Source organism: Melanerpes formicivorus, unplaced genomic scaffold, assembly GCF_026170545.1.
Source record: "Melanerpes formicivorus ecotype bairdi unplaced genomic scaffold, bMelFor1.0.p_v2 SCAF_6, whole genome shotgun sequence".
NCBI lineage: Eukaryota > Metazoa > Chordata > Aves > Piciformes > Picidae > Melanerpes > Melanerpes formicivorus.
The window spans coordinates 7,187,549-7,198,954 of record NW_027142358.1 but is presented as its reverse complement, the minus strand read 5'-3'; the positions used below and the strand labels follow the sequence as shown (position 1 = coordinate 7,198,954).

At 43.4% G+C, this 11,406-nt stretch overlaps 1 protein-coding gene across 6 annotated transcripts in view; it reads right to left on the bottom strand.

The window, feature by feature from the left end:
• SH3PXD2A (SH3 and PX domains 2A) overlaps nt 1-11,406 on the bottom strand; it is a 271,897-nt gene that overhangs the window by 13,738 nt on the left and 246,753 nt on the right. For all 6 annotated transcript variants that reach the window (XM_068139450.1, XM_068139448.1, XM_068139449.1 and 3 more), the window contains 3 exons: nt 4,217-4,551; nt 3,304-3,353; nt 92-211 (listed from right to left, as the gene is read on the bottom strand). In XM_068139450.1, the coding sequence (XP_067995551.1) occupies nt 92-211; nt 3,304-3,353; nt 4,217-4,551 (505 nt within the window). The remainder of the gene's footprint in view (nt 1-91; nt 212-3,303; nt 3,354-4,216; nt 4,552-11,406) is intronic.

The window sequence follows — 11,406 nt, the reverse complement described above, 5'->3', positions numbered from 1 at the left end:
ACTCAATTAATTGCTTTCCACCCCTCCTCATTCAATCCTCATGCAATAGCCAAATATTACAATTTTTCCCAGTTGCATTCTTAAGGCTCACCTCTGCTTTTTGTCCTCCACGAAAACTTATGCCATCAGAGATACAGGACTGGAACTCTGCAATAGTGTAGTATTCCACTTCCACTGAGGGCGGCTCTGGTGGTTTGGGCAGCTGAAAACCCTATGGCAAATAGGAAGTTTTGTTCAACCAAACCAAGAAAACCCTGGGCTGAACAGTAGTTTGAAAAAACATTTGCCTTCATTCACTAAAACTTTCTTCTTCCTGTGCTACTTCCTAAAGATAACTTCCCATTTCTCCAGAGTGGAAGCTGATGTCTTGAGTTGGGCCACAAGACAGGAGCCTTTCAAAACACACACTGTTCATTTGGCCTTCGCCACCTCTTAAGAACTGTGATAATCTTTACCTGAACAGTAAAACATTTTACTGATGAGCCATAAAGGGTGAGCTGCCATTCCAGTCATAGTAACAGGAGCCCAGTTACTCTGAGATTTTGTCCAGAAAGACTCAGTGCTGGATGGCTTGCCACAACTGCAGGAAACTGCATTACAGTTCTGCCTGCCATCAAATACGTTGCCTTAAAATGTAATCCTTATGAGCTATTGCTCTTAATCAGCTGCTGGATTTTTAAACAATCTGAAAGAGTTAGTAATATGAGCATTAGCATTAGGGCATCTGTCCTAGCAAGAAACCAGGATAATATCACAGACCCCCATGAAGAGCTTTGCTCAGCTAAAGTGACAGGAAAAAGGAAGGACTTCACTACCAAAAGATTACATCTCCTTCCCGCAACACAGACCCAGCAGCAACACTCAGTCCCAACACAACATGCATTTAAATCACATAGAGGCTCCACAAGAAACAGGACACTACTCTTTACAGTCATTCTGGCAGCATACCAAACTTCTTTAAAAGCTAAGTGCCTATACATTAAGCTGTCACATTAGAGTTTGCTACATTTATTTTTGAAGTGATAAACGGGATGAGTCCTTTCAAGAATTTCAATATTGCAAGCTCTTCACATTAGCACATTGCTCATCTCTAGAATGACTGGATGATGGTGAAGCTTCACAGCTAAATATGAGCCACCAGTGTGCACTTGCAGCCCAGAAGGCCAATCACATTCTGGGCTGCATCAAGAAAAGCATAGCCAGCAGGTCAAGGGAGGTGATTCTCCCCCTCTACTCCACTCTGGTGAGACCCCACCTGGAGTACTGCATTCAGTTCTGGAGCCCCTATTACAGGAAGGATCTGGAGGTGCTGGAGCGTGTCCAGAGAAGGGCCAAGAGGATGATCAGATAGCTGGAGCTCCTCTCCTATGAGGACAGACTGAGGGAGTTGGGGCTATTCAGTCTGGAGAAGGCTCTGAGAAGACCTTATTGTGGCCTTCCAGTATCTTGAGGGGGCCTACAAGAAAGCTGGGGAGGGACTTTTTAGGGTGTCACTTAATGATAGGAATAGGGGGGAATGGAACAAAAATAGAAATGGGTAGATTCATATAGAAGGTTAGGAAAAAATTCTACCCTGTGAGGGTGGTGAGACACTGGAACAGGTAGCCCAGGGAGGTGGTAGAAGCCTCATCCCTGGAGGATTTTAAGGCCAGGCTGGATGTGGCTCTGAGCAACTGATGTAGTGTGAGGTGCCACTGCCCATGGCAGAGGGGTTGGAACTAGATGATCCCTGAAGTCCCTTCCAACCCTGACAATTCTACGATTCTGCACTTCACTGCTGATGGTTCAAATGCAAGAACTGCAGCACGTCAGGATCTTTTGCCACAGCCAAAGACACAACATCATTTTTAGCCATTAATGGGAGAAAGGCAATTGGCACACTGTGGCTTACTCACACATCCCTCCATTTCTAAGATATCCCCATTGTAACTAACAATCCACATTTCATCATGCACGGCATGTGGCGCTTCACAGCCAACGCATCGCTGCACCTTAGGAACCGTGTCTAACAATGTTGTAATTGGATGTTTCTGCACTATAAATGCTGAAATACAGCCAAAGTGCAGCATAATAAAATGCCTTCACATAACAGGATGGTTTTGATTAAATGAAGATAACTGGAAACAGCAGACATGTTGTCTGACATGTATCTCCATTGTTATTTTTAGCATGGGATCAAGTGCAGCATTCTTGTCAGAACAAAATCTATTTGTAAATAATACAAAGAGAAACTGGAGGAAAATACTGATATGCTATTCCTCTAGTTTAAGAGGCATCTCAAATGACAGAAAAATTACAGGTCACATATGGCTCATAATGGGTACAGCAATGATTAAACCTATTGTTCTGGTGCTGGTTGCCTGGGAGAAGAGACCAACAGGACAAAATCTCAAGCTGCACCAGGGGAGGTTTAGGCTGGATGTTCTTCATAGAAAGAGTGATTAGCCATTGGAATGGGCTGCCCAGGGAGGTGGTGGAGTCACCATCACTGGAGGTGTTTAGAAAGAGACTGGATGAGGCGCTTGGTGCCATGGTTTAGTTGATTAGATAATGTTGGATGATACTTTGGACTCAATCTCAAAGGTCTTTTCCATCCTAGTTTATTCTATTCTATTCTATTCTATTCTATTCTATTCTATTCTATTCTATTCTATTCTATTCTATTCTATTCTATTCTATTCTATTCTATTCTATTCCCTAGTTATAAACAAGCTATTAGTATTGGTTTTGTTCAAATAGACTACTGAGCAGTTCCTATCTGAACATGGCATGTCTAATCTCAAACTGGTCCAAGCTTCCAGAATTCTAGCTTTGAGGATCATCTCATTCTTGCAGAGCATACCTTTCCATAAGATTTCAAGTCACTTTAAAAATATACAAGAGGAGGGACATTTAGGCACCTCAAAGATGGTAGCAATGTAAGGAGGGGAGACCTTATCAGTTGTTAAAACAATGTCAAAACATCCAGCCTGAACTAAAGACACCCACAGGAGTTTAAAACCTTTCAAGTCAGCCAAACAGGCTTTAACACTCATGCACAGAACATAATAGCTTTATGATGCTCTCCCCTCAGTTCAGTACCTGATGGATATTACCTAGTTGGGGCAACATTTTAAAAAAGAGAACTTTCCAATGAACATCAGGATATCCAGAGGCCTGCTCAACATTTAAACAATAAAGGGAACAGGCACACAAATAAAGGACCTCTCAGATATCCACTGGACCTTGCAGAGCTGTAGGAAGTCTCACAAAGCACCCACACACCTACCCCACTGCTAACATATAGCATAAGCCAATACAAACCAGACTGGACTCTCTTCGTGGGGGTGGCCTTGTTCTTAGATTTGGAGAACCTGAGGAGGAGAGGGAGAAGGGAGAGTTTATTTAACCTTGTAAGTACTGCTAAACACATTTTGCAGTAACTCTCTGCTGTTTTGCAGTTTGAGAACATCAGAAGTCAGTATTTGCAATATTTAAGGCATCTCTATAAAACAAGGTAGGAAACTATGAGGGTATATTAGAAATACCAAGGTAGCTTAGCTATTAGTCTCAGCTAAGCCAGCAAATTTAAGAGGAAATCACTGCCAGAAAGTAGTGGATTGCATTTTCTGCTGGAACTGACCAGCTCCATTGGAGATTGGCCAGTAAAAAATTGGCCTAATACCTAGTTTTCCCCCCAGCAGTAAAAATAATCCACTAAATTAATAACACACTGTCCTCCACCACAGTATCTTACCATTCCTTACACGGATTAGCATTAGCATCAGCATTTTGCCAATGAAGTAGTAAAAACATTATAGAAACTTCCCCCCAGGAAAACAGCAGGATAAATGCAAGAGAAGACATAGGTGGTCCCCTTGACTTGAACACACCATCACGTCTTCTCTGTAAGTGGAAGTGGGAGGCATATTGTAGAGTTTCAAAAGAAAGAAAATAGAAAATCTTCCCTGGGAAAAAAGTAAACATGTGCTGGCTAAGATAGGGAAGGACAATCCAGTTCTTGCACAAAGTGAAGGTAAATTTTATCACTATTAATGAAGGACCATGTCCTGGAATCGCTGAACATCTACAGACAATGCAAAGGTCTGCTGCAGTGGCCTCAGATATAAGGCCAGGACACATGAGACCTTTGCTGACAGGCAATGCCAGCCATGAAAGGTAGAAAATAGAAATTCCTTCCAACCCAGTGGAAACCCAAACTACTTTACTGCCTTACTTATTTGAGCTCTTTGCGGTGCTATCCTTGCTATGGCTGGGGATCCCTGGGCCAGTTTGGAAGCCTGCTTGTCTGGGGTCATCATGGCATTGCCATTAGAGTCATTGCACAGGATGGGCAAACTGATTTCCTTCTTGGTGATATGGGTTTCTGCAGTATCATTTTCTGCTTGAGTCTCCTTGTCAGTGGATGATTTCTTGTTCAGGAGGTTACTGATCTCCATTATGTTTCCTATTATTTCCACTGGTCCAGTTAAGTTCTTTTTCCTGGATGGAAGATCATCTTTAGCCTTTCTCAGATAGGACGCTGGGGCCCAGCCCTCTTTGCCTAGATACCTGCAGATACAAAAGGAAACATTACCACATCAAACACAGCTTTCTTATGCACTTCAGCTATAATGGCTAAGGCAAAAGTGATGGATGATAACAAAATCAAAATTGTGGTTCTCATATAAGCTTTTGTCATCTCTAATTTATTACCTAGGGATTAGACAGACCAAAGTCAGCAGAGCAAACAGGAAACTATGGACTGCTGTTAAAAGCCACTTCTCACCCTAAGTAAGAAGTCTCTCTGGATAAGAAATACAATTACTCACAATGCAGACAGCTTCACCAGTTTGTTTCATGCCACACTACTAGGCAAACTCAGCACTTCCCCATACAGCAAAAAAAATCGTGCCTGTGTTCAAACCTCCCCCCTATAACACTGTAACAAACACTTCCCCTCCTCCCATAACTCTCAGCCCTGTAAGATCTGCTTCTCTAATGGGACGCAAACTACAGCAGCTTCCTCTAGCACTGCAAGGCTAGGAAACAATCTGACTAAAGAAAAATGTGTTTGATGGAGACTCATTTTCCTGAACAAGCTAGAGGCTATTTGAAGAAATAAACTGGGGAATCTGAAGAGAAACCTCAATCCAGTACACGTTCCTGGAGCACCAGCCCAAGCTGCTCATGCTACACTTCAAACTGAAGTCATTCTTACACAACTGGGCTTTTGGGAAGATAGTTTTTCTAACTCCTGCTATTCCTAACACCTCAGCAGGGATTTCAGATTACAATCAGACTCTAGGGAAGACCACATGGATGAACTCTGCTTTTCGTAAGGAAACCCAAACTGAAACCCTTCTCTCTTTAATCTCTCAGGATACCCAAATCAGGCACTTGACTGTATGTAGGAAAGCAAGGCACCATTAAAACCCTGGGTACTCAGGAAATCTGCAGGAAATACAAAGGTTAAAATGGTAGGACTCTAAGGCTCTTTAATGAAAATGGAAGCTCATTAGACAACAGAGGAAGAAGCTGGGGGGTGTGGGGTTTGGGGTGTGTGTGATACCAACACATCATTCCCTGGCAAGTAAGAACTTTGTCATGCCAACACGTGGATTCTGAGGTTTGCAGTGAGGTTTCTACACTAAGGCACACCCTGGGCTCTTTCATCACATCTAGACACTCAAGAGTGGTACTGGGACTTTATGGAGAGAACAGCAGGTCCAGAGGAGTGCCACAAAATTGATCAGAAGGCTGGAAGGCCTCTCCTATGAAGAAAGGATGAAAGAATTGTGGTTGTTCAGTCTGGGAGAAGAGAAGGCTCTGGGTGTACCTTATTGCAGCTTTTTAATACTTAAAGTGGGCCCATAAGAAAGATGGGAACAGTATTTTTTGGCAGGGCCTGTTGTGACAGGACAAGGAATAATGGTTTCAGATTGAAAGAATGTAGATTTAGATGAGATAAGGAAGAATTTTTAAAATCATTTTTATGATAGTGTTGTGAAACACTGGCATAGGTTGCCCAGAGAGTGGCAGAAGCCCCATCCCTGGAAACATTCAAGGTCAGGTTAGACAGGGCTCTAAGCAATCTGATCTAATTGAAAATTGCTCTGCTCATTGCAGAGAGGTTAGCCCTTCAAAGGTGCCTTACAACCCAAAGCATCCTATGATTATATGAAAACACAGCATAGGTTTGCTTCCCTAGACTTTTTCCACTGTTACTCCAGTACAAAGGCAAATACCACCGAGGAATAACCACAAGGACCTTTCTGTCCAGAATCTTGCCTTTTCCTCCACTTCCACCTAGGTCAGCCAGGATAGTAGAGATACTGCTTCACCCTGCATAGCGGTCTCTGTCACACATGAAGGCAAAGAGATGGGATCTCTCCTCCTGAGAGAGTTTAGTGACAAGTTTGTTCAAAAGATTCTGGTGTCAAAGGAAAGCATTCCAATAGCCCTGATCTTTGTTTGCTGCATGAAGACTAGCAAGAAGTAGCAAAATGTTAATAACTTGATTTGACTTCCAACAGATACACAGCATCTGGCCACTGATACTATGTTAAGATATAATTTTTATCTATTAAACCTTGACCCCCCTTTCTGATAAGCTCTAAACCAAGCCAGAAAAAAAGGAAAGAGAAAAGGCCACATCCACTATTGTCGCAGGGTATCTCTCAGTGCCATCTTCCAGCCCTAAGGACTACTGCTTCATCCACTTTTGCATCTGATGGCCCTTTTGCAGAACCACTGACCAATGCTTCCTGCTTTCTGTTCATCAGGGAAGTTTGTAACTTTACATCATCTGGAGATGTAAAGGTTTTCATCTGTGAGAAAACCACACTGGCCAACGCACTAAGCACTCTGGTTCCAAACATTACTTTCAACAGAGCTTGATTGTGCAAAATCAGCAAGAAAAAAACAATTTACATCCATCTTAGTTTGTGGGAGACTTAGCATGTTTAAGATCAGAAAGGCTGCTGCAGGCAGGTTCTGTACTGACTCGTTAGTTCTCCTGCCAACTGTACGTATGTGGATCAGCCCATGTAACCCTGCTGCTTCAGACACCTCTGACCCCAATGAATAGTAGCTGCAATAGCTGGACAGTTAACAACTGTGGGCAACATACACTCAATAGAGAGGCTGTTGCTAGTTATTTCTTTCCATGAGTTAGTAAATTCAGTATGAAGTTAATGCTGAGAAGTACTTGCCAGCAGCTGCCAGTTTATTTGTGCAATGTCACAAATAAAAGCTACTCAGTCAAGTCAAACTGGATTATATTTTCACCAGAGTCCTTGAGTTTGGTACTCCCAAAGCCCTTTGCAAATATCACCTTAGAAAACTACTTAATCTCTCCATTTTATGGGGGAAAGAACCAAGGCAACTGCTAATCAGCTGCAGAGAAGTCCTGAATAGGTAACGATCTTCGTTTCACATCTAAGAATCACAGAATCATGAAGGCTGGAAGAGACCTCAAAGATCATCAAGTCCAACCTGTCACCACAGACCTCATGACTAGACCATGGCACCAAGCGCCACGTCCAATCCCCTCTTGAACCCTTCCAGGGACGGTGACTCCACCACCTCCCCGGGCAGCACATTCCAATGGCTAACAACTCAGTGAAGAACTTTCTCCTCACCTTGAGCCTAAACCTCCTCTGGCCCAGCTTGAGACTGTGTCCTCTTGTTCTGGTGCTGGTTGCCTGGGAGAAGAGACCAACCCCCTCCTGGCCACAACCGCCCTTCAGGTTGACAGCAATAAGGTCTTCCCTGAGCGTCCTCTTCTCCAGGCTAAACAATCCCAGCTATCCTTCCTTCATTTATATTCACAACCTACTGGAGAAGTTTCAAACCCCATCCTAGATCCCTCCTTATCTCACTGCAACTAACACCTCCCAGCTACACTACAGTCACAGAGCCTGAGGCTCAGAATGAACAACAAAATGATGATGCAAGGGAAGAACAAAAAGCTTTGTTTAGAATATTGCTACTTGCTTGGCCTGCATTCCACTTACTCACCGTGAGACAATAATTGATACAAAGAACAATCTAAGTACTGGATACTAAATGCCAGCTGCGATGATAGCAGGAAGCACACAGATCCACTGAACAACACAACAGTAAGGAGGATCTCAGGTCAGAGCCTTTATTTCACATCTCAAGAGTCTAGACTTTCTAAAAGTCACACTGCACACTGCACAAAAAGGAAGACACCAATATTGCCTCTAGCTTCTGCAGCACTTAACTGAGAGGGACAGGGAATGAGGTGCAGAGATTTGGTTCCTCAGCGATTCCAAAACCCTCCCCGTTTATATTACATGAAGGAAAAGATGGATTCAAACCATAGGAATGTTAAAAAAAAAAAAAAAGGAAGAAAGTCAGAAGTGCCTCTGTGAGTCTGAGTGTAACATCTGCTTTCCAGCTCCAGAGCACTGGAATTACTCCAGAGGGAAGCAAACTAAGGGGAGGGGAAGGGAAAAAAGAAAAAAAAAAAGAAAAGAAAAGAAAAGAAAAAGAAGGACAGGAAATGAGGATCAGCACATGGCCAGGAATTTGGAGAAATTACATATTTAAGGTGGAACAAGCCAATGTCTTTAAGGTGGATTCCATTTGCAAGCTGCTGAATTTGTTTTTATTTCTACACGTCGAAGTGTGTGCTCAGCCTCCACTACCCAGCCCAGCAGACAACAAGGCAGCAGCAGGCTCCAACAGCAGTCTCTTCCTGCTCCCTCTCTGCTCACACTCAGAGCAGGCGAAGGAGCTGCACTTTTAAGACACTCAGTACTCATAAAAGCACATTTCTGCAGAAAATTAATCCTTTTCTGAGTGGTACCCAACAGCACTTTGAGCAGTTTAAATCTAATAAACAGTTGGAGATCAGCTAGCTACTCAGGCTGCAAAGGACCAGCTTGCAGGGATGGATCACCACATCAGTATTTCCAAAAGTGTTGCCCATGGAAAAAAAAGCAGTTTAATATTCCAGCAAGACTGTAGCACCAGTCCAGAGCAGATCCAGAGCAGCAGAGAATATGATGGCTGACACCCAACACACATCACACACGTATAGAGAGCACCTAATCCACCTTTCAACAAGAGGGGTTGCTCAACTCAAAATACCTCTTAGAATAAAGCAGCCAAGGGCATGCTGCATTAGTGATACTGTGAACTACCACTGAGTGGTTGAGGCATCCACAGATCACCATGAAGAAGTCACTTCAACCACTACAGCGTGTTTCATTGTCACTGTCCACCAGAACACACTTCTGCTGTACAGAAATATCTTTTGTTTGGGATTAGCCCAAAGGATAGTGCAGGGAAATGGAGGGGAGAGGGGTGGGGGGGAGAGGAGTTCTGCTTATTGTAGAACCATTAATATGGCAAAAGGGAACCTACAGTAATACTAAGTGTGAGTTAGATGAGTGGACAGTGAGGTGGATTGAAGACTGGCTGAAGGACAAGACTTCAGAGGATAGAGATCAGCAGCACTGAGTCCAGTTGGAGGTCTGCAGCTAGTGGTGCTCCCCCAGTGGGTGCTACCCAGTACTGGGTACAGCCTTGTTCAACATATTCATCAATGACCTTAAAGAATGGATAGACTGTACTCTCAGCAAGTTTGCTGATGCTACAAAACTGGGAGGAATGGCTGACACCTGAAAACTGTGCTGCCATTCAGTGAGACCTGGGCAGGCTGGAGAGTTGGGTGGAAGGGAATCTAATGAGGTTTGACAAGGGCAAGTGTAGGGTCCTGCACCTGGGGTGTGCACCAGTAACAGCTGACCTGCTAGAAAGTAGCTCTGCAGAGAAGGACCTGGGCGTCCTGATGGACAACTCTTATGGCTAAGAATATCAATGGTATCCTAAGGTGCATTAAGAAGAATGTGACCAGCAGATTGAAGAAGGTTCTCCTCCCTCTACTCTGTCCTGGAGAGGCCACATCTGGAGTACTGGGTCCAGTTCTGGGTTCCCAGTCCACAAAAGATAGGGAAATACTGGAGAGAGTCCAACAGAAGGCTACAAAGAGGAGTAGGGGCCTGGATCAATTTTCTTGCAAGGAAAGGCTGAGAGACCCAGGGGTATTCAGCTTGAAGACGACTGAGCAGAGATCTTCTCAATGTTTATCAATACCTAAAGGGCAAGTGTCAAGATAATGGGGCCAGTCTCTTTTCAGTGGTGCCCAGCAATAGGATAAGGGATGATGGACACAAACTAGAACACAGGAAGTTCCATCTAAACATGAGGAAAAACTTCAAATTTGAGGTTGATGAAGCACTGGGACAGGCTGCCCAGAGAGGTTGTGGTGTCTCATTCTCTGGAGACTTTCAAACCCTGCCTGGACATGTTCCTGTGCAACCTGATCTAGATGAACCTGCCCTAGCAGGGCATTTGCACTAGATGATCTCCAGAGGTCTCTCCCAGCCTCTCCCATTGTGTGATTTCGTGATAAGGCTGCATTTCAGAAAGAATACCAAAAGAAATTGAAGATGTCTCGCAGTGTTTTGTTCCTCAGAAAACCTCTGTGCTCTTCATTCCTCTATTTGCAACTTTGGATTCCACTTCTGTGAATGATTAAAGGAGAAAAAAATGTGACCTGACCAAACTCAGGCATTTTTTTCAGTTCCCCCTATCTAGAGTGCCTTCCTGGGTCCACTGCTATCTTTATTTACCTGTTCCCACTATAAAAGCATTAGGTAGAAAAATAATGAAATAAAAATATCAGTCTTCTAAGTAAAGGCCTTCAGGAAAACCAACAACATTGCTTCAGTTAGCATTTCAATAGTCATCATTCATAGCTGATAAATCAAGCAGAGTTCAAACAAAAGCAAGTTATGACTTGGAGAGGGAAAAGGGAAAAAATAATCACTATAATTACAGGCTGAATGGAAAAAAGATGACTGGATGAGATGTTTACAGGGGGCAGAAATCACGAAAGGGCACTAAAATCTGAAGTGCCACATGAATATAGATGGAAAAGCTCTCATGAAGTACACCTCCTGACACCTCATATCCCTGAGGCATCTAACCTACATTATCTCCATAAGCATTTAAAAAGGGGTTTAAAGTCACAAGTCTCCTCTACGACTGCTGATTCAAATACAGAGAGCTTGATGCACAATGATAACTCCACCTGCCCCTTGGAACCCAGTCCCTCTACGGGAGGAATGTGTCATGTGGACAGACAGAAATCAGGCAGTTTAGTCAAAACCACTAATAATTTTGGAAAAAGCCTGGGGCAAACAAACTGATTTCTCATGTATCTGAAAATAACACTACCTGCCTACCCCAAACAGCTCAAGAGATCACAATCAGCCTTTGAGCACTGCTATAAATAGATTTAAACATGCTGCAGAGTAACTCTTATACTGGAAACACATTGAAATTGTACACAGCAGAAAGCCTTGTTAAGCCTCAGATCTAAACGCTGAT